We start from the raw sequence: 27,583 nt of genomic DNA, 5'->3' as shown, positions 1-27,583 counted from the left end.
AGGGTCGGAGGGCTGAGTGTCTCAGGCGCCCGAGTCACAGGGACCTGGCAGAGACCAAAGCCAGGATTCTTCCCTCCCAGCTCTGCTCCCTGCTTTCCCAAGAGCACCCGCAGGAGGGACAGTGTTTACCAGCGAGAGGTTTACCGGGGCCCTCTGAAAACATTGCCTCCTTAATGTCCTAGGTTGACCAGGAGGTCGGTGGGGAGGGTCTGTCCGGGGCCTCTCAGATCCTGATGAACTTCTTGACCCTCTGGGCCTCAGTTTCCTCTGCTGCTGCTGTTTCACAGGTAAGCCCAGACACCACACTATGGTAGAGCTCAGGCCGGCAGGCCCACCGCTTCGCCATCCTCAATCTTAACAAAGCCTCCTCCCATCACACACAGACAAGCGAGACTGGGGATGCCAAAGCAAGGGCCTGATTTGCGTAGCAAGCCCCTCCCCCACCCCTCGGTGTGTGCACAGTTGCCATAGCAACATGCCCCAAAAGACTCTTCTTGGCAGTCACTTCCCCTTCCTGTACTGCTGGAATGCTGGCTCCTTACCCAGGCTCGGAGGGCTCAGAGCTCAAGCCCTCATTTTATGGATGAAGAAACTGAGGCCCGGAGAGGGGAAGGCAGCTTGCTCAAGGGCGCCCTGTGAGTTAGCAGCAGAACCTTACCCAGAATCCGGGTCTCCCCATTCCAACTCCAAGGGTGCCTGTCACCCTCAGGGGGGGTTGGGGGTGGTCAGCTCCCTACCCGGCCACCAGCATGCTACATCCACGCTCACCTCAGGCCTCTGGGGGAAAGACCTTGGGCAGCTACAATGAAGAAATGACCACTGGACTTGGGGCGGAAACTCAGAGATAGAAGCAAGCGCTGGGGATTGTGGAGGTAGGGTTACAACTAAGGAGGTCCCCCCTGGGTCTCCAGCTGCGCCCCTCCCGCCCAATTTATTCATTCCACAAATATTTGTTATACACCTGCAGGCTGTCAGGTACTGTTCTAGGCCCTGGGGGTTCAGCTGTGATCAAACTGACAAAAATGCCTGCCCTGTAGTGGGGCTGACAGTCTTGTGGGAGGATGAAGAAGATGAACAAACGACATGAACGTAATGTGATGTTGGGTTGATGCGGTGTTCAGAAAGTGCTGGAGGGACCACTTGCTACTTGAGTTAAGGCAATCTGCATGTTCTTTCACAACTTACCTGTCCCCTGTTCCACACCCCAGGGCAGCTGGTGTCTTGATACCTGATTCCAATAAGATTGCCAACCAACTGATGCGTTTTGGGCAAACACACCTTGGCCCATGAGCCTGAGGCTTTACTGGTAGAGGTAGCAGTTGGGAAGATGCTTGGGGGCAGTGGGCGCCCCGTTCCTAGCGTGGCCTGCAGGCTGAGAGTCGGATTTCAGAGGCCCCGGAAAGGTGGCCTGCCACCACTCGCCAGCATCAAAATACTGACCGCAGCGTGGTTCCCAGTGCAGAAAGACAGCCCTTCACCTCAGAGTGAGAAAGAACAGCAAGTCACAAGAGCCCCGAGAGCAGATTCCAGATGCCAAGCTCTGTTAGCAGACCCCTTCCTGGGAGGGGAGTTTGATTTCACTTGCTGTGGAAATCTTCAAACACGTAACAGGAGGGTAGCATAAAGCACGCCCAGGTGCCTGTGTGCAGCTCAAGAAACCAAGTCGGGGCCATCTCTGGTTTTAGCCCCACCCCTTTCCTGCCCCCTGTGGTGCTCTGAAGGAAACGGGCTGCTTTTATACGGAAAGGGGAAGAACAGGAAGGCCCTCCCCACCAAACCTGGAAGAGGAGGACTGCAGAAGTGCCCGCGAGGCAAGCCAACAAGCAGGCAGTCTTGGGCAGGCAGGACCCCGGATGGACCCTGAAGCCGAGGAGGCCAAGGGGTTGCTGCATCCAGAATGGGGGTCCTGGTTCTGCCAGTGGGGTAGATGAGCTTGGCAAAGGGAGCCAAGCCCCATTTCCTGCCCCAGTTCCACCTCTTTGTTTTCTTTCCCTCCTCTTCCCCCCCACCACTCGCAATAAAAACATAATTACGGGCTTTATTAAAAAAAAAAAAAGGCAAATTATGGTGACATGCTTTAATTATCTGCCGAGCAATGGCGGGCTGAATTACACAGGCAGGGCCTTGGAGGTTACCTAAAAATAAAGCAAGAAGCCTCATTAAATGCTAATTGCTGCTTTTGCCAACTGAAGTGAGATTTGGGCACCATGTGCCATTCAGTACCAGGCTGTCTGCAGGGAGGTCCGAGCCCTGGGAAGCTGAGTGCCAGGGCCAAGCCCGGCTGGGCACCCAGAGCAGTGCAGGGCAGGTGGGGGGAGCAGAGAGAAGCTCTAGATGCCAGGGAGAGCGCCCCAGCTCCCCTAGATGTTGAGTTGGGGAGAGTTGGGGAGCTGGAAACCCCAGGCTGGGAGGAGGAAGCTGCAGGTCTCAGTGAGAGCATCTAAAAGAAAGGGCCCACGGCCTGTCCTCTGGCCAGAGAGGAGCCGCACAGCCTTCTGGAAGCTCAGCATCTTTCTGTGGGCTCCCAAGGGCCCCTCCCTGGACCTGGAGGCCGAGATGGTGTGGAGGGAACCTGGCATGGTGCTAACAGGCCACTTCCTGGTCCCCTTTGCCTCTGCCTCCGGGGCCTGAGAAGGCAGGATAGAAAAGCAGACGTTGAGACATTGGAACGCCCCAGCTGAGCTGGAAGAGACTCAAGCTTATAATCTGCCTCTCAAGCTGAGTCCCCAGGGACCTAGGAGTTCCACAGAGGTGGCCTGTGTCCCCTGCTGGCTTGGTAGCTTCATGGCCTCCTGCCCAGGGCTGGTAGCAACCCAGTCTTGGCTTTGGGCCCCAAAAGCTCTTGAGTGGGTGTCGTTCCCTCTTGGCTGCAGAAACCCCAAGGTCCAGCCCCACATCCATCTCGTCCATTACTGCGCACCTGGAGCCTGGCCCGTAGTAGGTACTTAATACCTGTTGGATGGATGGTTAAGAACAGGGTCTGACGGGGTGGCCAATTTGTCTAGTTTTTCCAGGACTTTTCTTGGTTTTAGCACTGAAGGTCTGGCATCCCAGGAACTCTGCCACCCTCCCCCAAACCCCAGTCCCTGATAACCCTAGGCCTGAATACCACCTCCTCCCACCCCTCACCACCGCCCCCCCCGACACATTGCAACCACACCTGTTGGCCTTCCCACACACGGTTAGTTTTAAGCAGTGGGTCTCAAACTTGGGCTTGCCTCACGGGGACCTGGAAGGCCTATAGAACAGACCGCAGGACCCCGCCCCCAGAGCTTCCAGTTCAGCAGCTCTGGGGTGGGGCCCGTAATTTGCTTTTCTAATATGTTCCCAGGGATGCTGATGCTGATTTAAAGAAAGGGTTCTGGTCCTGGGACAGCTTGAAAACCACTGATTTACCTGGCCCACTGGGCTGCCTCGTCCACACCTGGGGAGCTGGTAAAATGTCTTCTCACCTGCCCCACCCACAGAGGAGGAGACTGCAGCCCTGGGGACCACCTACTAGTACCTCTGGGCCTCTCCCTGGGAACCTGGGGAGACCTCATCACCCCTCTTGCAGAGCAAGGGTCTCCGGGGGCCACCAGCCCTCTCTCCAGGGAACCAGAAACACTGCAAACCCACCCCCATCTTAACTGAAGTGTAAAACTCTGAAGGTACTCCTATTGGTCCACTCTCCTGGGTGTCCCACATGAGCCTGGGGAATTAATAGCATGGCATAGGGAGCAAAGGGGAGCAGTCCTGGGCCTTCCCCACCCCTGCATCAGAACAGGTCCCACCCGGGCCCACCTGTGGGATCCCAGCCCAGGCTTCGCTGGCGGTGCCTTTGAGGTGATGGGTGGCACCCGCCCTCCCACTCTGCTGCAGCCAGTCTGACTCCCAGAAGTCCTGGGGAGACTGGTGCCTCCTCTCTACCTCATACCCCTGGAGCCTACACACCTCTCCTCTCTTCACCTGACATAGCTGCTTAGAATTCACACCCCACCCGAGACTTCCCCACTTAACCCACCCTAGTCCCATAATGATGTTACTTTGGGATATTCAGCATTTCTAGGTTGTAGTAATATGCTGGGGGCTGTATCTCTCCCATCAGACTGGAAGCTCCCTGAGGGAGAGGCTGTGTTTCTCCCCTCAGACAGGGCAGTCCCTGAAGGTGGGGCTATGTCTCCTCCATCTGACTGGTACCCCCCTGAGGGCAGGGCCTGGGTGTCTCTTTCCCACATGCCCCTTCTTAGAGTCTAGGCAGACTGGACCAGGCCAAGCCTCAGGAATACCTGATGGGTCTGAGGCTCACCAAGAGCCTCCCCTGGCTCTGGGTGCTGAGAGGAATCAAGGGGGCAGCACCCCCCTTGGAAAGAAGGTGATTCTCCCCACTGGAACCTAGAAGAGGGGCTCCATAGATGTGGGGAGGGCAGCTGGGAAAGTCCTGGGTTGAGCATCAAACCCTCCACCTAGCCTTGGGCCTTAGCATGGCACTCACCTTGAGAGGGAAACAGACCAGAGAGGGGGACAAGGTGCCCACACTGGAGATGCCACACTCCTCCCCTTCTCCATCCAAACCACCCCCACCACACGTGCACACACGTGCACGCGCACACACACGCATGCACGTACACATACACGCACACATGCACACCACACACGCACACTTCCCTGGGAGCTTCTGGCAAACACTCCTGGTCTGACAACCTAGTTTTGCCTGATTAGGCTAGAGCACTGGGTAGAATCTATTCTGGGGTGCAGTCTTAGGAACCGTCCTGCGGAAGCAAGACAATGAGTGGGAAACACCCTTCCCTCCCCCTTCCCTTACAAATACCTAGCGTAAAGTACGTGCTCTCCACACGCGCACAGTCTCACTGACTCTCCAGGGGACCAGATTTCCTGAGCAGAGGTGTGCGTGACGCCCGTCCTCCCCCAGGGGGGCGCTCCCAGTGGCCAGTTCAGTGCACCAGCCTCACCTCTACACGCACCCCCCCAACACACACACCCAGTCCCAGCCTGGCTCCCACCCCACCCGCTGGCCAGGGAGGGGGAAGGGGGTCTGGGGGCGGGGCCAGGAAGCCTGGGCTGCTGCTGCGGCCTGTGGCCTCATTGTGTCCCCGGCTCTGTAATTCACCCCTGGCGGGGCCCAACCCCTAAACTGCTTCCTGCTCCCCACCTCCCAAGCTGCCAAGGAAGCCAGCGGCTGTGGACACCACTTGCACACTTGCCGCCAGCCAGTGGCTGGCATCCTCACGGTGGGTGCTCTGTGGACTCCCCCCCCCAACCTGGGCCTAAACAGACAGACACACTACACAGACACGCATGCCTATGGAGGCGCCAGGAGCGCACACGGACACGCAGCCAAAACAGACACACACGCAGGGCTGCAGGTGCCACACACACACCTGTGTCGCGCACCTGGCTCACACGGACACACGCCACACTCCAGTCTCCAGGACAGACACACATCATCCTAGCACCTGCAACCTGGAGACAGGCCGGGCAGGAGGGGAGGGCTGTGGGTGCTGGGAGCCCTGGAAGCCAATCTTTCAAGAGGAGAGGTTCCAGGCTGGACAGAGAAGGACAGGCTCCAGTTATGGGGTGGGGTCGGAGTCTCAGGTGTGAGGAATGGGAGTCAGGGGAGAGACAGGGCAGAAATGGTACCTGCCGTAGGGGCTGCAGGGCAGGGGACAGGAATAGAACATCCCCCTTCTTCAGGGGACCCCCAGGGGCTGATTTCTGGAATCTGCTGCAAAGTCCTGGTCCCTCGCTGCCCAGGGCCTCTCCGGGCTCCCACTTCCATACCAACCCCGGGGGCAGCCTCCACCGCCCTGAAGCCCTAGGTCTCCATCATCACCCACTTTCTCCTTGCCTCTAATTCCAGGCTCTCCTGCTGCTGGTTGAGACAGGGGTCCCCCTGCAGGACCCTCAGTGGATGTGGAGGCAGGGTGCAAAACCATGTGTTTATTTTTATTAGAAATGTTCTTGGTATAAAAACAATCATGCGCTACACATTGTCATCAATAACCATCACCAAACACCCAGGCACTGAACTCCGTGTCATCGGCAGGAGGGGCAGGCGGGGGCAGGCGGGCAGGACACGCGGCAGACGGGCAGGGGGCGGGCAGGCGGGCTGCGGGCCACAGGGACACACACAGAGGCCACCGGGAGGACGCAGCACTTTGCAACACACTCAAGATTTGTTTTTGTTTTGGCTTTTTTTGTGTTTTGATTTTTTTTTTTTTCCTTTTTTTCTCTTTTGCGACACATAAGATTTGGTGAATTGGGCGACAGTGGCAGGGAGAAAGCAAAGGCTGGGTGTAATGAAGGCGAGGAGGGGGCTGAGGACAGGAAAGAAAACTGCACAGGAGACCCAGGTGGAGCACAAGAGAAAAAAACTGGAGCGACCTGGAGATGGAGGATGTACCAGGGAGAGGGGGCAGAGGCAGAAAGAAGATGGGGAAAAGCAGAGCACTCAGACAGGTGAAGACGCAGAAAAGGCAGTGATAAAATAAAGACAGGGATAGAAAGAGACTGGGACAGTCACCAAGGGGACAGCAGAGACGAAGGGAGAGAGAAAACCAGCTCTGGGGCCCACACAGCCTGAGCCCCTGTCATTTGGGGCTGGGAGGGGCCGTGGTCCAAGATGCAGGCCCTTGGGGTGGCCTGCAGCTGGCCTGGCCCCTTGTTCTCCTCCTGTCACCTGCCCGGCTTGCCCAGGCTGCCCAGCAATGACAGCCGGGGGCTCTGCTGTCCTCAGCACCAAGCCACGTCCGTGGGCGCCCACGGGCAGGCAGGACATCAGCTGGGCCCCTGGGAGTGGCCCTGGCCCGATGCGTCAGCCACAAGGGTCTCGGGTCCTCCTCCTCTTGTTCGGCTCTGCTGGCCTAGCTAGATTGCATGGTTGGTGTAGGTGACGTAGGTCTGTTTGGTGGCCAGTGCTGGAAAGAGAGAGACCAGGGGTACCCAGGCATCAGGGGCTGGCTTCTTCAACACCCCCCTTCCGCACAGGCACTGCCGTGCCCACAGCATCAAGTCCAGACCCCTGAACCAAGCAGTTCACATCCCGCAAACAGCATGGTGGCCTCACCCCACCCATCCCCTTGCTTCCCCACCTTCCCTTCCCCTACCCTGCATCTCCTCACCCACCAACTAGCACCGCATCCCCCACCCCCGGCACCAAGTTCCCCCACTCCCTGGACTCACCCAGTGTCTGAACATCCTTCCCACCTCCACACCTTTGCTGGGGCTAGGCTGCTTCCCTGGAGTGCCCTGCCCTCTTCACTCTGTCACTTTAATTAGGACCCCTCCTTTAAGGGGCACTCCCTCTCAACCCCACCGCTCGGGGAGGGTCCCCCAAAACCCCGCCCCCGACGAAGCCCCCACCACCTCCTAACTCCACCACACTTGAGGAGAATCATTTTTATTTGATATAATTATATATAGCCTTAAAGTATTATCAACAGAAGTGTTTCAGGTCCACAGCACACATCTGGAAGAGCACATGCAAAGAACAGACATTAAACATAGCCTGGCAGCCTAGGGGATGGGAGTGGCGGGTTGGGACGGAGGGAATAAATGATGGAACCAGCGGCAGGGCCTTGCGAGGCTGGACACTGACTAGCTGACCAGTTGGCCCTTCTGAGTAACTCGGCCCCCGTCCCTCACCCAAGGAAGGTGGAAGGAGGTCCCATCAGGCCTCAGTGTGGCTCCCCTTCCCATTTCTGGGTGTCCGTGTCTCACCTCAGCCTTGAGTCTCCCCTATCTGCACCCATCACTCCGGCCGTCGCTCAGCCACCACCGGGACCAGGGCTGCATGTGTGGATACCCCCCATTTCCCGGTCTCAGCCCCCTGGGGCCCTCCCCCCCCACACACACAGCTGGGTGACAAGCTCTTCCGGGCAGCCGGAGCCTCCCCCACCTCTGCCAGGCTGGGGTTTAGGCCTCACGGCAGCCTAGTGACAAGGCCAGATAAGGGCCACCCTCCTGTGACAAATGAGGCCCTGTCTGGATCCAGGGTCTCCCTCCACAGCCTGGGACTGCTCAGTGGAGAGTAATGAAGGTCCGAATTGCTGCCTGGGGTGGGAGCTGAGTGCTGGTGCGCAGAGGCGGTCGGGTGGGACACGGTCACGGTGCCCTTGGGTGCACAGCTGCCCTGACACTCCATCAGGGGCCTGTCCCCCAGAAAAGGGGTGCCTCTGCCAGGCTCAGCCAGGGTGGCCGGCCCAGAGTGAAGGACATGGAGGGGGAGCAGTGTGGCGGGCTGCACGCTGGACCCTCCGATCCTCTTTACCCTGTGCCCATGACTGCGGAGTTAAGACCACATTTCCCACACTCTCTGCTCAATGACATTCCTGCTAATGACATGTGAGTGGAAGGGCTGTGTGCCGCTTGCATGTCATTTGATTAAAACTGCTGCTCCCATACTTCCCCTCTTCTGCCTTCCGTGGACAGAACAGACACTGAGAGCGACCAGCGTCAGCACAACCCTCTGGGAGCTGATGGGGCAAGAGGGAAGAAACCCGCGTCCCCAATCCTGCCCACCCACCACATCAGTGTAGCTGGAAGCCCACCGACATAGGCAGGATTGCTAGGTCCCCCCCCCCAGACGGTCATCAAGAGTGGCCAGAAGCAAACTTGTGGGGGGTGGGGTGAGCAGAGGGGTTCCCCGTGGGACCAGCGGGGCGGCCTGCGGGGTGGAGTGCAGGGGAGCTGAAGGAAGAACTTGCTCCTGAGTGCCGGGGGTGGCCTTATGTGGTAATTCAGCTCCCTGTCGGCGGAAATACTCAAGCAGAACATGAACAGTCACTTGGCTGGGCCATAGCCTGGAAGTGGCAAGTCTTAGGTGGCACCTGGACAGGTACAATGGGAGGAAACGGGGCCCTGACTTCAGGAGGAGGCTTATGGCGTGCCAAGGCTTGCCAGCTTCGTTTCTAAAATGACCCATGTGCCTCCAGCGTGCCGACTGACCACGAGGGAAGAAGGGCCGTGGACAGGGCTATTTTGAGGGGGCAGCAGCCCAGAGGGGCCTGGCCTGGGCACACTTGGGCAAAGGAGCTGGGCCACGAAGGCAGAGGTGCTGAAAGGGAGGTGGGCGGGTACGCAGATGAGCGCTCTGGGGACAGGAGCCTCTTAACTCCCTCCCTCTGTGACCTCTGGCAGCTCCCCGCTGCCCTGCTAGGCCTCCGTTTCCCCACCTGGGGCATGAGAGCGGTGGCCCTTTGGCCCAGACTTCTTTCCCTGAGGGGCTCCCCCAGGCCCACGTCTCCACCCCGCTCTCTCCCACACGGTCAGAAAAAGAGGCGGCAGCCGGCTCTGTGAATCACGAGCTGCAGGCCAGGCCGGTGAGAATCAGTTCCCCAGGGCTCCATCACCCCCTGGGTGAACTGATAAAATTGAGTTTCCAAACCTATAAACTCATCAGCAGCTGTGGCTCAGAGGTGAAGGAAAACTGCAGCAGGAACAGCCAAACCTTCACCAGCTGTAGGGAAACGGGCACCTGGGCCAGGGGCACCAAGGCGGCGGGAGGAGGGAAAGTGGCGGGGAGGTGAGGGACAGTTGGGCCCTGCCGTCCCTCTAAGACCAGAGCTGTCTCCAATAGAAAATCCAATCCTTGGGTTCCAGAACCTGGAAGCGCATTCGGCCCTCAGCTACAAGCCAGGGGCCCCAGAGTCCTTCAGCGGAGCTTCGGTCTCACCATCTGGAAAATGGGAGCAGTGAGTCTGCCCGGGCCCCCGGGAGCTAATGGTGAGGCTCAAAAGGAAACACTGTGGCCAGGAGTCAGGAGACTTCAGGTCCAGTCCTACCCTCCCCAGTACAGGGGATCTTAGCACCTGCCAAGAAGCCCTTCCGACAAATTGAACCTCTCAGAGCCTCGATTCCCTCATCTGTAAAATGGGTGGCTCTCAGCCACAGGGTGGAGGGAAATACTCTTTAAGCCCTGCGAAGAGGTGGGCAAAGGGGCAGGGCTGAAATACTATAGCAATTAGGACAGGGTGGGGAGAGTGACGCTCCAGGGGCATCCTCAGCCCGAAGGGAGGGACGGAGGGTATGAGCCAAGGGCCCCCGAACCCATCCCTTGCCGGTGATAGGCCCTTGCTGGTTTTTAGTCCCTGCTGCCTCAGATAACAATTAGCTGGGCGGTGGCAAGCACGAGCTGACAGTCCCCATTTGCTGCCCTGGGTCTCTGTGCCCAGTCTGCCCACAATCGGGCCCCTGAATTATTTATTCTGTTGTTTGTGTAAAGATACGTGACCTGCCAGTGACAGAGTGAAAAATGTCCTGCTCCACAGGAGTGACAGCTCCCCACTCTTCCTGCTCACACCCCCTCAGTCTGGCATCCCCAGAATTAATCACCTGGTTCCCACCCGGCACCTCCACATCTCCTGCTGTCACCGAGCTAAGGGACAGTGGGGGTGTGGGGCCCTGGTTTCTGGCTCCCACAGCAGGGTAGGGGGGCAAACAGCTCTCATCCTTCCCTTGCAGGAAGCGGGGCTGGGAACACTGTGTCTCCCTTCCCCAGGCCGCCGTTCAGCTCCTTGTCTGGTGGAGGGGTGGGGTGGGAAGGGGTGGTAATTCTACCCTGTCCCCATGGGACCAACCTCAACAGAGGCAGAAGAAGCCATGTCAGTGAGGAGCCATCAGAGGTGTCCGGAAAGGCCCTGCCCTCTGGTTCCCTCTGGCCAGTGACAGCACCATGATGGTCACCCTTTGGAGTCAGGGCGTTATCTCCAGTTAGACGCCCATGGTCCCTGGAGGGCTAATGCCCCACTTGGATGAGCCCTGGAGCAGAGCTCACTGGACACACCTGCTGCTGCACCAGCAGAGTAAGGCACAGAGGGTGAAACCCGGGACGGGTAAATCTCCATGGGAAGGAGGAAAACGGAAGGCAGGAGTGTGGGGGGGAGCAGCGAGGGGCCCCTGCTCAGGACAGAAGGGTCTGGTGAGGGGCTGCATTTGGGGTTTCTGCCGATCTAGACACGAAAGGCCAGAAGTGGGGAGTCCTGGGAGGACAATGCCCCTTCCCATCTCAGAGTGGAGGGCCCAGGTGGGGGGCCTGAAGGGAGTCCCAGGGCTGTAGGTCCAGGGAAGCTCTGGGAGGAGGAGCAGGATTGGAACCAGAGGTCATCTGGCAGAAGATGGGGGGAGGGGGGCAACACCTTATCTTCAGCACATCAAAGAAGGGGGCATGTCAGAAACCACCTGCACTGCTCTACACAGAGATGGGGAGGCCATGTGAAGTCGAGGTCAAGGGAAAGACACTGTGTGGGTCCAGCCAGCCACCACCTTGCTGTGTGACCTCAGGAGAGTCACTCACCCTCTCTGGGTCTCAGCGGGAATCAAACCTCTAGCCCTACCCCGGCCTCACAGGACTGCTGTGAAGATCACTCAACAAGGGAGAGGGCTTTGGGAGTGAAAAATCCTGTCTGGATGTAGGAAGGGACTTCCCTTCTTTCCACAGATGGCAGTCTCTCAACACATGGGAGCCATGCTGAGAAAGGAAGGGAAGATGCTTCCCCAGGGCCACGAGGTGGGGAGCCTGTGAGAGGTGCTACCCCAGCCGAAACACACCAGGGAGACTTGGTCTCCTGTTCTCCTGACCTCCTGGTGGGTGACAAAGGGCCTCCTCTCTGGAACCTGTGCTCCAGTCCCGCCTGTAGTCTAGCCCATATCCCTCCCGCTGCCATCAACAATGTCCATTTCTGGCCTTTCTCCCAGGACAAGAGGGAAGAAGCTGAGTGCTAACTCCCAGGTCCCATGGGGACTGACAGTCTCCCCGGGGGTGGGGGCGGGGGGAGGCTCTTCTCCTTCCCCACCAATGGGAGCCCCCAGGACTTTCAGAGAGCGGGGGAGGCAGGAGAAGCTGCCAGTTAAACTATTTCGACACTTGCACGATGTCCAAGGAGGGAGCCAAGGTCTCAGAGGGGTGGGGGTGACCACAGCCACCCTTCCATCTCTCCCCCCTGCCGGAGCAGCTGGGAGGCCCCCAGAGGCCCACCCCACAGGCAGGAGACCCCACGGCTCAGCCCAGAGAGGCCTCCGTCTCTCCGAGGAAGCAGTAGGGATACCACCGTGGAGGTCAAGTCCAGCCCAGCCACCTGCTGGCTGTGTGACCCGGGTGAGTCCCTAACCTTGCTAAGCCTCCCTTTCCTCATCTGTATTACACAGATGATAAAAACCTGCCTTTCAAGGTCGCGTGGCAATGTGGCACACGATCAGGGCTCAAGAAATGGTCACCACTACGACTGGTGCCCCGGAGGCCCCACCTGTCCCTCGCTTGCCTGGCCCGTCTCTCCTCTCCATCTCTTCTCCTCACAGAGGGCTGGCTGCAGGGGGACCAGAGGAGCTGGCAAAGATGGCGGCCTCGCTCCCTCCCATGCACATTCCTGCCCAGGTGCAGACCTTGGGCCTGCCCGTCAGATGCCGAGGTCCCTTGCAGAGCATGACCCTCTACTGCGGAGGTCTCCTTGGACAATCCCTTGGGAACACCCAGCTACCTGAGAACTGAGGCCTCTGGAGGCCCTCCTCAGTCCAACCCACTTCCTCCCTTACCCATCCTGGGGACCCATCTCCTGAGTCCCCATCTCTCAGGGCCCTGGTAAGCGGTGGCCAGGCTGGCCGCAGAGCCTCTGTGCCCAAGTTACTAAAGGGCCAGAAGGCAGGGGCCCTCCAACAACCCCTTTTCCCAAAGGGACTGAAAGGGCACAGGCCCAGATGTGTGCACCAGGGCAGAGAAATCCCAGAGTCCCCCGTCACCCTACATGATCCAGGTCCCCCCATGGCCTCACCCTTGGTGGTCAGAGATCCCTGGAAGGGTGCAGCTAAGGCTAGTGGGGTGGGACCTTGAGGTTCTCTCCTGGTTACCAGGATGGGGTGGGGCAGAGGGACACTAACCTGGCGTCTCAAAGTTCTCCCGGAACTCCCACTCACCCGCGGCCTTGGGGTTCTCCCAGGACCCCCAGAGGACGGGCTCAGGGAGGGGCGTGGCCAGGGTCCCGGGTGGGGGGCCTGGCCTTCTCCAAGAAGGAGGAGGGCCTGGGCGAGGCCCAGGGGAAAGGGGCAGGGCCGAGCACTCACCTGGGGTCTCGAGGTTCTCACAGAGCTCAGACTTGGCCTCACCATTGGGCCGGAAGCTGCCCTTCTGCGTGAACTTGTTGGACATGGTGGCGGCGGTGACGACGGCTTTGAGGCTGCGCTTGCGCTTGGGCACATTCTGCTCCGGGTGGAAGAGGATGATGTAGACCTTGGGCATGTAGAGCATCCCCAGGGACACCGAGGCGCTCAGACTCACCGAGACCGTCAGCGTCGTCGTCTGGATGTACAGCTGGAGGTGGGCCAGGGGCGCCATCAGAGAGGGCTCTGCCCCGGCCTCACGGTCCCGACCCCAGAGACAGACACAGGGGGACAAACGCCGGGAGCCCTGCCCCGTGTCCCACTGACTTCGGGCTGAAGGGAGTCGTGGTGTCCAGCTGGGACTTTAGACCAGACTCTCTGGATTCAAATCCTGACTCCACCACTTCCAGCTGTATGACTTTGGACAAGCCCCACCCTGTGCCTCGGTTTCCCCACGTGGGCATGCTATTATAGTACCTACCTCATAGGGCCGCTGTGAGCATGAAATGCCTTGGTAAATGGTGATCGTATGTACAACGTCCGGCCCATGGTACGTGCACGGAAGTGTTCCCCACTGCTACATGCTATGTGGGGGGAGCACCCCTAAGGAAGGGACCTCAGGGGACCACAGCTGACCCTCCCAGGAGCAGCCCCCTGCACAGGGCTGGGAGTCAGATGAACGTCTGTTGGTGCCTTGGAGTAACTCCCAGTGGCCGTGCCGCAGCCCCTTGACCAGGCCCCCATCCAGTGACTGCGCCCCCCCACTGCCACCCTGTGCAGAGCAGGCCACTGGCATGGGAGCCGCCGTGCCCAGCAAGATATGGCGATGGCAGCACAGTCAAAGCTCATTTCACGCTCGCTCGCCAGCACTAACGGTGACAGATGTTTAGCAAAGTGAAAGTCCATTAATCTGGGTGTCGGATAATCCATTCTTCAACAGTGGGGCCTTCCAGGCAGGGCCTGACAGTTCCCACTGCCCCCTGGGGTCCCCTCCCCACCTCCTCCGTCCTTCCCAGTTCTCCAGACCTCCGCTGTCCCTCCAGCCCCCCTCAGCCTGTGTGGGGCCAGAGGAGGCCCAGGCTGTAGTCCCCAGGTCTGGGCATGGGGAAGGCAGGAAATGCTCTGCCCCCCAAATCTGACGTTTCTAGGCCTGGGCCCCCTCCCCTGGGGCCTGGCTGATGTGTCACCTCCTCCAGGAAGCTCTCCCTGACCCCCAGCTCTATCCAACCCCCTCTGACACCCATTCTCATAATCTACCCCATCTCCTGCCCTTCTCCAGAAACACTTCATGACCTGGATCTGAAGGCTATCGTTCCAGCTACCCTTGAGAGAGAGGCTGGAGAAGCCCTAGGGTCTGAAAGGAAAGAGCGATGTGACCCTGAGCAAGTCTCAAGCCCTCTCTGACCCTCAGTTTTCTCATCAGTGCAATGGGATGATAGCTGCTACCTCTCCCAACCTACGAGGTCAGCCAAGCCCAGACTGTGAAGCTCTGTGAGCTTGCACAGTACTATGGGGAAGGGGCCTGGGAGCGTGGAGAGGCAGTTTCATTTGTCACTGTTCAGAAAATGTCACAGGCCCAGGGAAATGAGAGCCTGGCCCCCAGGGAGCACACAGCCCTCTGGACACAGTCATCCCCTGTCCTCACACACAAGCCACACTCTCTTGTGTAACAGTGCTGCTTCCCAGCATGACTGGCCAGTGGGAGGGTGCTGGCTACCTCTCCCACCCCCTGAGATGGGGCTAATGGTGGTGGGGGTGGGGGGGGGACAGGCTCCACACCGTTGGGGAAAATAATGAAGTTTTGGGCTAATCAAGATGAGGCTTGTTTTCTGGACCTTCACCATTGGACTGGGAGCTCCCTGGGTGAGAGTACGTCTCGTTCATTAGATTGGGGGCTTCCTGAGGGCAAGGGCTGTCTCCCCTCTCACGATGGGGGTTCTTGGGTATCAGCGTCACGTTTCTAAGTCAGATATCCATCTTAGGCCCTCTGCCCCCACCTTGTTGATTGGGGGTGGGGCCCATATAGAGTAGGTGGAACCAGGGATAGAGGCCCCCTCTCTGGACAGAGTGAGCCCTGCGGTGGACACAGCTCTGTGTTGGGGGCCAGATGCCACTCTGCCTGGGCCCTCTGTGGGATGCTAGGCCCCTCCACTAACACAGGCAGAGGCAGAGCCCTGGGCACACACACTTGCTTTCATGCCCTGCTGCCACCATCTTGAATCCTGAATCATTTTTGAACAAGGGCCTTCACTTTCTTTTTGCACAAGGCCCTGAAAACCATGGAGCCAGCTGTGAGCACGGAAAAGAGTACAATCCTTGGTGTTCTATTTTGCTTTTCAGCCTAGAAGCCTTTTCACAAACAAAATACAAGATGGGGTGTAAACCGATCAAAGGGGGTCTGGAATTCCCACCCTCCCACCCGCTCAGGCATTGTCCCGGAGCCCCCTGTGTGAAGGCACACGCTGTCACCAGGAGGTGGTAGCATGCTGATTCTATCAAAGAAGCAGCGGTCCTCTAGAACCTGTAGAACCCAGCAGGCACCCCCTCCTCCGCAGGGATGTGGCCCAGACACAGATGCAGGTCTCAAAGACGGGGCGGGGGGGGGGTGAGAGGCGACCTCAAGGATCTGATTTCGTCTTGTTTTCCAGCCAACCCATCTTCCAGACGGAGGTGCCTGAATTCCTGCTCCCCTTTCTGGTCAGGCCCTGGCTACACTCTGTCCTCTGCAAGAAATCCTGCCTTAGCCTCACAAGTGACTGCTCCCCAGAGTGAAGACGTTGTCAGAGCTGCTGATGGGTGTGGGTGGGGCAAAGGGCGCAGAAAGCAGCCACTGTGGAGGGAGATGAGGAGTTTCCTGTTTCCGTGCGAGGTCTGGTGGGCAGAGGGTCCAAGGGACCCCGTGGCTACTGAGAAGCTCGGAATCTGTACAAATCAGATAAATGAACGTACCCACCACCTGGCCAGCCTCTGTGGCTAGGTCCTGCCCAAGTGCAGCTGAGCGGGAACCCCACGCGGCAGAAAAAGCACGCTCCAGATGGCTCAGAGTAATGCCACACGGCAGCCGTGATAACCCCTGGAAACCCAGGCTAGCGTGGGGAAACCCATCCGCCTGCTCACCTGGGCAGCACAGACAGCTTCACTCCACACCGCCACCTGCACGCTGGGGGGAACTGGGTGCCGCCAAGCCCCTGCAAGCGCGTGTGCACACACACCTGGACACACCCACATGCCCACAGACATGCACGCCCATAGACACATGCATCTCTGCATTCACACACACACGCCTGAACTCACAGCTGTACGCTCATACTCGACTCAGACTCACACCTGGGAGCACGCGTGCACACACACACACTCATGCACCTGGGTACACTCACATGCACACACACAGAGGCATCCACCCACATCTGCACACATACCTGAATACGCACATACAACCGCACACGCACACATCTGCACATACACACAACTCCTCTGCACATCCACACATACCAGCAGCCATGAAGCTCTCAGCGTACACAGCTGCCCATCCCCACCCAGAGTGCACACACGCACCCACCTGCACACAGATCCACACACCACCCAGCCACTGACCACACCAACTCCCCACCACAGCCCCACCCCACTCTCTCCAGGCGTGTTCCTAGTGCTGGCAGGACGGGGCACAGATTCAGCCCCTGGGCTGCCTGAGCCTCTAGGAAGTCAGGTAGTCTGACCCAGCAGGGACTTCAGAGCTCATCCCCCGCCCCCTCCTCGTGCAGAAGCCCAGAGGGGAGGGGCACCCATGTCCCGCCCGTACCCCCCCACCCCCCCGCCCCGCCATCAGGGGCAGAGCAGGGTCTCAGTACCACCTGTGGCTGGAAGGCTAGCCTGCTGTGTAACCCCAGGCAAGTAAGTCTCTGCCCCTCTCTGGGCTTCAGGAGAGATCATTTCAGAGGCTCCTTTTCATCATCCATACTGAGGGGAGCCTCCTAAAAAGGGAGAAATCGAGGCAGGCAGGATGGCCTGGAGAGATGTGGGGGGCTGAGCGGGAGGGTGGGGCCTCAGCAGCCGGAGGCAGGGGAGGGTCCCACCCCCTGGGAGGGCAGGGTCCCCCCTGAGGAAACGATGGGAAGGCAGAGTGAGGGGCTCAGCTGCCATGTTGTCTGCCTTCAAGCCATGCACCTTTACTCCCTGAGGAGGCAGGGGAAGGAGCCTCCTGGTGCTGCTGAAGGAAATTTCTCAAGCTGCCAGCTTCCTGGAGTGGGGGGTGGCTTCCCCTGCTGGCTCTGTGGGCCCCCTGGGCACTGCAGGGCATGGAGCTTCTGCCTGCACCTGTCCTCAGCAGGGAGGGCCGGGGGCGGCAGGAGACCTGGCTCACAGTGAGAGCTGGGCCTGGTAGCTGCTTTGGCTCAGGTGTGTGGGGTGACCTGGAGCCAAACCTGGTCTCTGATCTCAGGGCACTCACTGCCAACCCCAAGGTTTGCTTCTCAGAGCCCCTCAGCCCATAGGCCACCTTTGGAAGGCAGGCCACAGGCCTCCCTGGGCCAGGCCAAGGGTTTCAGGATGGAGGGCACAGCTCCTGCCTTCGAGGAGCTGTTCAGAGGTGGCACCTACCAAGGAGGCCCCAGGGCAGGAAGGTGTCCCAGGGCTGCAGGGGGGCAGTGTGGACCAGGCTTGGGGTGGGGGGCTCCTGAGTTAGGCACAGCAGGGTCAAGTTCAGCCATGCCACCTACTGGCTGTGTGATCTCAAACAAGTCACTTGGCCTCTCTGTGTCTCTGTGTCCTCATCTGTAAATGGGGATGGTGCTATCTACCCTACCCTGCTACTGTGGAGCCTGCTGGCCAGTAGGTAGAGTGTCAGGCACATGACAAGTACCCCCTCCATCATGGCTTTGGCAGCAGCCTCACTGAAAGCCAGGCATCCCTAGTAACTCACGCCTGGGCAGGCTCTGGCTTCAAATGCCAGCCATGGGCTGACGACTTCCCCAGCTCCAGTTCCAGCCCGGCCCTCGGCCCTGAACCCCAGCCCTGTATAATCAGCTGTCGGCTCAACAGCAGCACGCGGACCTCTAATGGGCAGCCCGACCTCAGCACGTCCAAATGACTGCTCCATCTCGGCCCCCAAACTGGCTCCTCTGTGGTCTTCCCCACCTTAGGGTGCAGACATTCCTTCCTTCCGATCCTCACACCAAAAACCAGAGTCATCCTTGACTCTCCTCTGCACTTCTTGCCCCACATGCAATCCATCCCAAATCCGGCCAGCGCCCCCTGCAGACACATTGAGGAGCCCCCACTTCCCATCACCCCTGGCCCCAGCAGCCCCTTGTTGGGCTCGCTGCAGTCACCTCCACATTGGCCATCCCGCTCCTGGCTTGCCTTCCTCAGGGCTCCACCCAGCAGCCAGAGGGCTCCATCTAAACCTGCACTACATCATGTCCCTCGCTGCTCAGAACCCCGCAGTGGCTCCCTTCTCGCTGACGGTAGAACCAGCATCCTTCCCACAGCCTCTGGGTCCTCCACCATCTGCCTTGCCATCTTTCTGACCCCTGTCGCCATCACCCTCCTTTGCGTTCCTTAGCCCCAGCTGCCCCGCAGTGGGTAAACAGCTTCCACACCCATCAGGCCATGTGATTGTTATAACACCTTAAGGACTGCAAGGGAAGGATCATGGTCCCAAAATGCTGATGAAGAAACTGAGGCAGAGAAGCCAGCTGGTTTGCCCAGGATCCCAGATATGGAGCTCGGACGAGGAGCTGGGGTCCTTGGTCCCCACAACCCCCCTCCCCAGTCTCTAGCCTCTGGCTTCAGTGACCCTCAATCCTTCAAGATAAAACCCTGCAGAAGCCAGGCAGTGCTGGGGCTGGGATGTGGGCAGAGTGCACGGGGCCCTGGGCTATGTCCAGGCCCACAGGATGGCCTGACAGAGCCAGCAGGAGGCAGCCCCTCTGCAGCTCTGGCTGCTGGAGGAGAGGACCCTCAGCTGACACCCCAGGCTCCCGGGCTTCGGAGGCTTGGGGACGAGGAGAGAAGGAGTGAGTGCGGTCCATCCCCCATCCAGGGACTCATGGGGATCCTGCGAGGACAGAGAGAGGGGCAGAGAGAGGATGAGGAAGAGAGGAGTGGATGGTGGGGAAGATGGGGCTGGGTAGGGAGAGAGGTGGGGAAGAGTCTAGAAGAAAGTGAAGGCTGACAGGGAGGAGAGAGGGAGGGAAAGAGAAAAGGAGGACAGAAGGAGGGAGATGAGAGGGGTGGGGAGGGGAAGCCGGAAAAGAGAACGGGTGGGAGAGAGGAGAGACAACCCCGAAGCTGGAGAACAGACTGGAGACAGAGGAGGCAGTGAGGTGTGGAAGAAGACATCTCCAGAGCAGGGGGAAAGGCCAGCGAGCCCCCAAGGCTACCCCCAGCTCAGGGCCCTCACTCCCCCACCCCACCCCCTGCCCCCAGCCCCACCACTCACCTTGTCTGCCGACTGCGAAGTGCCAAAGAAAATGGGGATGAAGGCGAGCCAGACGATGCAGGTGGTGTACATGGTGAAGCCAATGGGCTTGGCCTCGTTGAAGGTCTCGGGCACACCGCGCGTCTTGATGGCGTACACGGTGCACGTGACCATGAGCAGCATGCTGTAGCCCAGCAGGCAGATGAGCGACAGGTCCGAGATGTCACACTTGAGCACGCCCCTGGCGAAGCGGGGGTCGAGCGTCCGCTGGTCCTGGAAGTCCACCACCGAGTGGGAGGGGTCCACCACAAACCACACGCAGATGCCGAGCAGCTGCAGGGAGATGAGGCTGAAGGTGATGGCCAGCTGCGAGGCAGGGCTGATGAAGCGCGGGGCACTGACCGACCGCTTGCCTTGCTCAAAGATGCGGTAGATGCGGTTGGTCTTGGTGAGCAGGGCCGCATAGCTGATGCTCATGCCTAGCCCCAGGAAGATCCGGCGCAGAGAGCAGGTCCCCAGGTCGGGCTCGGCGATCATGAGGAAGGTGGTGGCGTAGCACAGGAAGATGCCGGCCAGCAGCACGTAGCTCAGCTCGCGGCCCGAGGCCTTGACAATGGGCGTGTCGTTGTAGCGCACGAAGGTGACCACCACGAAGAGCGTGGCAGCGATGCCCACCACGGCCAGGAAGAGGGGCAGCACGGCCCAGGGCGAGTCCCACTCCAGCTTGATGATGGGGATGGGCCGGCAGCCCGTGCGGTTCTCTGTGGGCCGCATGTCATACGGGCAGGTCTTACAGGTATAGCGGTCCACCTGATACTGGTACCCCGTGCAGGGCTCACAGTGCCAGCAGCAGGGCATGCCCTTCACGGTCTTCTTCCGCTCGCCCGGCTGGCAGGGCAGGCTGCAGATGGAGCGGGGCAGCTGCTGCCCACTCCCCGGCCAGTGCATCCGCTCTATCTGGCAATGACAGCACAGGGGAGCTGGTCTCAGGCTATGCCACCCGGTGCCCTGGGCCACCCCACTGGCTGGCACCCCAGCCATGACCCACTGGACCCAACAGCTGGATTTAAATAAGCCCACCCGCATGATTCAGACACGGCTGACCCCCATGAGGCATCCTGAGCAAATCCAAAACTCTTAAGGACCGTATGGAGACACTGAGCCCAGAGCGCAGCAATGAGAACCGGGAGTCCCACGGGGAAGCAGAGAGAACTCAGGAGCCCTGACCCCAGACCAGCATCAGCATCACCCAGGAGCTTGTTGGAAGTGCCACCTTGGGGCCCACCCCAGATCTACTGTCTCAGGATCTGAGCTGTAACCAGACCTGCAAGTGACTTATGGGCTTGCTGGGAGATGCGCTGCCCCACGGCTCAGCCCACGGGGCCTCCTCTGGGCGGCACAGGAAGCTGCGCTCAGCAGACGGCAGTGAACGGAAGTTTGCGCAGAGGATACAGAATCTGTGCCCAGGGGTTAGAGTTTCTTTACATCTTGCTCTAAATTAGTGCTAGTCGCCATTATGTGTCTCCGAAGACACAATCGCTGTGAGCAAAGGAACCACGTTGGCACACCCTACCGAGTTCAATGTTTCAGCAAAGTCTGGTAAGTAAGCGAGAGGCCCAGAAGAGCCCCAGGCCTTGAGCAAAGGGAGTTGGACTACACTTGGGAGCCATATTCAAAGCATCTGTTCCAAATAGAGTGGCTCATAGGAGGACTTGACACTTAGCAAGCAGTGGGCCTGGCCAGAAAGGTGCTCCTCTGTGCCGGTCCTGGAGGCCAGAGAAGGAATAACCAGCTGGGCAAGGGGACGGTTTCAGAGCTGAGGAAAAGAGGAGGGGGGCCAAAGATGGCCTCATGGGAGGCGGGAGGAAAAGCTCGGGGAAGGAGCTTGGCCTGTGGCTCTGGGCTTGACAGGGCCATGTGGTCCCCCAGGAGCCCAAGAGCACAGCAACAACCGGGGCCACTGTCCCCGCAGGAACAATGAGGTAGGACAACCCCATGCGCTGGAGCTATGAGACCACAGAGGGACACAGGGCGATGGTGGCTGTTCCAGAAAACTCTGGCTCCCGTGGACAGCCTCGGATGCGGGCAAATCCTGGGATCACAGGTGTGCTGCTAGCTGGCTGTGAGCCCTGCAGCGAACACCTCAACCTCTCTGAGCCTTTGTTTTCCCACCCGATCCAAGGACAGCAGATATGAGGCCACTTTGCCCTTTGCTACTTAGTGTGACTTCCATTTGGAAGGCACCACGGAAATTCTGACTATTTCCCCAGAAGGTCAGCCCCACGAGGGCAGGGGCTCTGTGCATGTTCCCTGCCGCGTGTCTAGCCCCCAGCACGGGGCTGGCACATAGGGGACCCCTGGACTCTCTGTGGAATCTATGACAGAGGCCATGAGAGGCCACCTCACTGTCAGACCCTAGAGGAAGACGGTGGCGGGCAGGGTGAAGTCTCTTCCTAGGGGCCCCCCACCCCAGGCCGGCCTGCTCTGTGGCCCCCACAGCACAGCCCAAACTGAGCCCTCAGAAGGCGGGGAGGCTGTGATGGTCGAAGTCCTCTTCCCCCTAACCTTCCCCCCGCCCCAACTCCACGCTGGCCGAGGGGCCTTGTATCATCAGGGAGGAGGAGGCCACGGCCCACCCCACACCGAGGCCCTGCCTTCACTTACCACAGCTGTAGAATGGGATCAGAACCAGTGCCTGCCTCACCTCACAGGGCTGCCGTCCATACAGTAGGGTCCCATGCTCACCACAGTCGCTGCACACAGCAGCCGTTCAGGAAGGATGAGCCGCTGCTGCTGGTAGTGAACTGAATCCCTGGCCCCCCCACTCTCCTCCCACTGCACCCAAAAGAGACATGCCTCCATTTGGGGTATCGCCCCGTCTGCCAAGTGCTCCCGCCGGCTCTGTTCTGTCTGTCTCCGTTCAGCCACCCAAGGAGCATCACCATAGGAATGGGCTCTGCCCCCCCACCCCCTGCCATGTGGCCCCTGGAACACCCCTCAGGATGGGCTTGTGGAGATACTTCCCCTGACTCAGAAGACTGTCGGAGCTAAATGGGATCATGGGCAGGAAGAGCTCTGAGGAGCTCGAGGGGCTCGTCGCCGAGGAGATTCTTACAACAGGGGACAGCAGGAACAGGATGCCACTCTCCCAAGATCTGGAACAGGGGTAGCTGAGGCCAGACACGGGCCTGAGCCTCCTGTGTCCCACTGGCCCATCCATCCGGCTGTCATACCGTGCCCACCCCGAGCACGGCTCACCCCTTCACCTTGCCAGGCAGGGGCCACGTCCACTGGCATTTCCTCGGGGAATGAACCACAGGTCCTTTCTCTCTAAACACATGGCTCTAGTCACAGCTAGGTACACTGAGGCCAGGGAGGGAAAGCCGCCACGTCCCTGGCACAATCAGGGGCTGGGAAAAACGTAGCTAAGAAGATTCAGGAGAAGACGCCCCCCCTCAGCTGCCCAAAATACCCAGAAAAATGATGACCTTCCAGGTATCGCTTGACAGCTTTAGGAAACACTCTCAAACAGCCTTCTACCCCCCACCGGAAACCCCACCTGACTGTGCCCTTTGCCTTGAGACACTGTCCTCCTTCGTCCTGATGCAGCCCTCCCCCTCCTCACCTGGCTTCCCTGCACCCGCTGAGCCCTTCCCTCCAGGGTGAGTTGTCTGGATTATCCAGAGTCCCCCCCCTCGCCCCGCCAGCAGGCGGCAGGCAGGAAGGCCCCAGGCCAAGGGAAAGGGCATACAGCAGAAGTCCCACTGTTTCAGGCAGGGGTGGCACCCAGGGCCCTTCGAGGCCTGCAGTGGGGCACGGAAGAAAGCCCAGGCTTGGCAGCAGCAAATGAGGAGTCAGGGCTAGTCCCAGCTAATCAGCGGCTGCTTCCCCTTGCTCTTCCCTCCCAGGGGTTGGGTGGCATGAGTGACTCTGTCCATCCCTCCCGGGGCCCCTCCCTGCCCTCCCGCCACGCACTTACTCTGAGGTGCAGGTGGTCCGTCCAGGAGCCGATGACCTTGTACTCAGCAGAGCCATTGCGCAACTGGTACTGGTAGATGTCGTAGCGGCCAGGGGCATCTCCGTTCTCATTGAAGGTCACGGGGTTCCCCGCGATGCCTGTGGGGGCCAGTGAATGTTACACACTCCGTATCTTTGCTGAGCTCTCACCAAGGAGCAGGGAGGATCAGGAACCCAGGGCAGAGACACCTCTGGAGAGGCCCCTGCATGGTTCCAACCCCCTGGCAATATCTGAGGAGACCCCCGCCTCCTCCCCCACAAGGAACCCCAGGACCCCTTCCAGTGCACGGCCCAGGGCAGCCACCTGAGAAGTTGACGTTGCGGATGTACTTGAGCAGCTGGGTGCCGTCCACGGGGTCCATGCGCGGGCAGAGGCCCACGCGGCCGGGACACAGGTCACGGTGCATGGCGTGCAGCGCGTGGCCCATGGCGTACACGGCATCAATCACGAACTGCACCTTCCCCTCCTGCTCATATGCCGAGTCCTGCCCGATGCGTTCTCGGTCTGCAACGAAACGCCCAGCATGGCGGTGTCCATGAGGCTCACCGTCCTCACAGACCACGTGGTGGGCACCAGAGCCAAGAGAGGTGACATAGCCCATCTCTGCACACCTAGGCCTCCTGGCTCCTGGCCCAGTGCTCGCTCTATCACCCAGGCAGTGGTCTTATGGGGGACAACCCCAAAAGGTGACAGGGAGGGTCCACTGCCCTCGCCACTGTACGGCCAGACCCCGTGCCCTAAGGCCCCAGAACAGCCAGGCAGGCCCGCATGTCACGATCGCCCGCAGAAGGCAACTGGCCAAGGGGTCTCCCTGTGGCTGTGGAGCCTCCCTGCCTTCCCCCTGCCTGGCCTAGACTGATCGCAGGAGCCGCTGGCCCTCACACAGGCTGGGAAATCGCCAGGACAAGGGCTGTATCTTGCAGTGGTACCCTACCGCAGCTCACGGATGGGCAGCCACACCAGCCAGGGCACGCTGCCCCTGCCACAGGGTACGGGTGGGGAAACTGAGGCCCAGGGAGGGTGAGAGCCTGGCTGCAGATCCCTCAGGGTTTAGGACCAAGGCCACCTGGTGCCCTCAATGGCTTCCAGTTGCCCCACACACCAGAAGTCACCATCATCCCCACCCACTCCTTCCCCATTAGCCAGGCTGAGTGAGCTCTGTCAAGTGGGGAACCACTCCCACCCCCACCTCACTGCAAACAGAAGTGGCTTCCTAGGGCGCCATGGCCTTGGGGTTCTGGCCTCCCATCCCCACCCCCTAGGCCCTGGGCCCAAGCTCCCCAGCTGCCTAAGGCTTCAGTGTCCTCTCAGTAAAAAGCGATCGTAATCCTGCCCCACAGAGGCTTAAATGAGATGAGGTACGGAAAACACTTGGCACCGAGTAGGTGACTGATCCACATTATTATTGTGCTAAGTGATCAGAATGGGGGGTATTCTGAGGCCAGCAACAGAGGTCCCTGGGCCAGAGCAGGCCAGGAAGGCTTTCTGGAAGAGGAGGCGCTACCCGAGCCTGGGCCCAGGCTAGCAATCATAATGAAGAATAAGGGCTGCTAAGGTCTAGTGAGCACCTGCTCTATGCTAGGCATCGTTCTAAGCCCTTTATGCACATTAACTCATTGAATTCCCAACAGGGTGCCATGAGGTGAGTGATTATGCCCCCATCAGAGATGAAACTGAGGCACAGTAAAGCCCAGTGACATCCCAGAACCATGAAGTGCTGACCCTGAACCCCAGCACTCCAGCTCCCAGCCTGTGTGCTACTCTATGCCTGAGGGAGTCTAAGAGCAGGATTGGGGCAGTGCGGGGGGGGGGGGGGGACAGGAAAGCAGGGAGGGGATAGGAGGAGGGGACAGGAGGGGGCTGGAGGATGCAAAGTGGAGGCAGGGAGAGGAAGGGCAGAATGCTAGAGAAGCCGGGCTTCTCCTCCTGAGGCCGCAGTCCCTGCCCCCATCACAGCCTGTAACCTCCTCCCTGGAGACCAGGACAAAGAAATCAACCCCTCACCCCCACCACGTACACCCACTGCCTCCCTGCTAGGGGGCCAGGGCCACACCTTGCAGAGGAGACTCCCCAGCAGGAAGCAGGAGGAGTGGCGGCACCCCAGCCTAGCCCCATGGGCCACAGCCAGAGCCTCCCATGTCTACTGTGTGGGGGCCAGGCTGGGCTGGGTCAGTGCCAGGCCCTGCTCCCCTGGGAACTCCAGAGGTCACTACATCCATCCCTCTGCTTGCATACCTTAGACGCAGACGCAGGGTATGTATATATAGGGAAACACACCGCTGTGCCTGGGGTCTCTCCACCATCTAATCCCCTCACACCGGCAAGGACATTTGCTGCCTCACATGACCAGCCTGTCCAGCTGTCACCCCTCGAATGGCTGCGTCAGGTGGCCAGGGCCCCACCCCATTCTCAGCCTATCTCAGGGTGGATACTCAGCACTTGCTGAGTGGATGACAGAAATCATGGCTCTCGGTGCTAGAAATGGCAGGACCAAAGGGGTCATCTGCGGCAAGTCTGTCATTTTACAGATGAGCCAACTGCCTGCCCAGAGCTCCCACAGAGCCGGGGGCATATTTCATATGCCTGCCTCAGCCACCGAGGGTAGAACCTGACCCCAGGTACCCCAACCTCGGGGTCAGAGATCAAGAGTCACCACTGCTCAGATTGGACAGTTTGGGGCACATGCCCCATTGGCCTTGGGGACACCGCTCAGTCCAGACAGGGCCACAGCTCCTACAGCGTGGCCTCGGGGCTGGAGGCAGGGCGGGCTTGGGAGCTGTCTCCCTGGCTCTCTCCTGGTCAGCAAAGGTCCTCACTATCCGCCGTCACTGCCCCGCATTTGCAGGAGCCTGGACTCAAAGTCCAGACTGTCTGGGCTGGAACCCCAGCTCCACCAACCCCTCCAGCTGGGTGACCTCGGACCTGTCACTTCATCTCTCGGGCTTCAGTTCCCTCAAGTACAAAATGAGGATAATGATGGTACTTGCCTCACGGGCTCGGGATAGGGTCCCTAATGAGGATTAGTGGGTTAATAGTCACAAGACCTGAAGAGACGCATGGTGCTTTGCCAAGTGCCACAGAGGTGGGTCAAACACCTGACAGCACAGACAGGTGTAAGTCCGGCCCTGCCTCGGAGCTCCTGGGCCAGCAGAGCCTTGCTAATAAAACAACACTATTTCTAGGCCAAGGCACAAACAGACGGGAATAAACATGAAAGGCAAATTCTCCAGCTTCACCAGCCTGCCCTCTTGTCCAAGCTCCTGATGACAAGGTTCTGAGACCCAGGAGAGAAGCCGAGGGACAACCCTGTCCCCAAAAGGAGGGCAACAGAGGGGGCTGGGGCAGGTTGCAGGCTGCAGCCCCAGCCCTGGACCCCACCCAACCCCCAGTCCTGCTCCCCTCAGCCTGAAGAACGGAAAACATAAAATACCGCTCAACAACCCCGCACTGCCATCACAGCCTAATTTCATATGGGCGAGAGACTGAATTATTAACCAGGACGGAGGGGAGGCTAAGGCCACTGCAGAGAGCAGGCAGCTCCCTCCCAAAGCCAAGGACACACTGGGCTGAGGGATCTGGCTGCACGTCCCCACCTGAGCTGCCCTCAGCCTCTCCTCTCTCCTCCCCCAGGGGTCCGTCCTCAGTGGGTCCAGCTGAAGTATCCATTCCCAGGCCACTCAGGTCCAGGACCAAGTGGGGTCACAAGCCACCTGCCCCAAGGCCAGAGTGAGGAGAAGCCTCACCAGGAGAATCCACATCTGCCCGGGGAAGCTCCTACGAGAGGGGCTCTGGGGTCCTGTGGGCAGTCAGCGGCCCCTCTAGATTCTCTACCCCAGAGCTGTCACAGTGCCAGCCATGGACTTCTAGAGACTTCTCGACACACCTTCACATCCTTGACTTTTGTCTCAAGTCCAGCCCCAATTACAGATGAGAAAATGTGCAGAGGGGTGACCTGCAAAGGACCTTTATTTACAAGAGGACACCAGGCCTCGAGCATGCCCTCTACACACAGATACCCCTCAAGCTCCAAGGGCCCTTCCCTGAGCCCCTCAGGAGGC

General features: G+C 59.5%; 1 protein-coding gene across 2 annotated transcripts in view; it reads right to left on the bottom strand.

Annotated features, from left to right (window-relative positions):
* Positions 1–6,867: 6,867 nt before the first annotated feature.
* Positions 6,868–27,583, bottom strand: part of GRM4 (glutamate metabotropic receptor 4) — a 105,143-nt gene continuing 84,427 nt past the window's right edge. For both annotated transcript variants that reach the window (XM_021684584.1, XM_021684585.1), the window contains 5 exons: positions 23,829–24,029; positions 23,487–23,623; positions 19,529–20,464; positions 13,054–13,300; positions 6,868–6,917 (listed from right to left, as the gene is read on the bottom strand). In XM_021684584.1, the coding sequence (XP_021540259.1) occupies positions 6,868–6,917; positions 13,054–13,300; positions 19,529–20,464; positions 23,487–23,623; positions 23,829–24,029 (1,571 nt within the window). The remainder of the gene's footprint in view (positions 6,918–13,053; positions 13,301–19,528; positions 20,465–23,486; positions 23,624–23,828; positions 24,030–27,583) is intronic.

This window comes from Neomonachus schauinslandi, chromosome 8, assembly GCF_002201575.2.
Source record: "Neomonachus schauinslandi chromosome 8, ASM220157v2, whole genome shotgun sequence".
NCBI classification, from domain to species: domain Eukaryota; kingdom Metazoa; phylum Chordata; class Mammalia; order Carnivora; family Phocidae; genus Neomonachus; species Neomonachus schauinslandi.
Note: the sequence above shows the minus strand (reverse complement) of the source record. Positions and strands in the feature narration are given on the sequence as shown.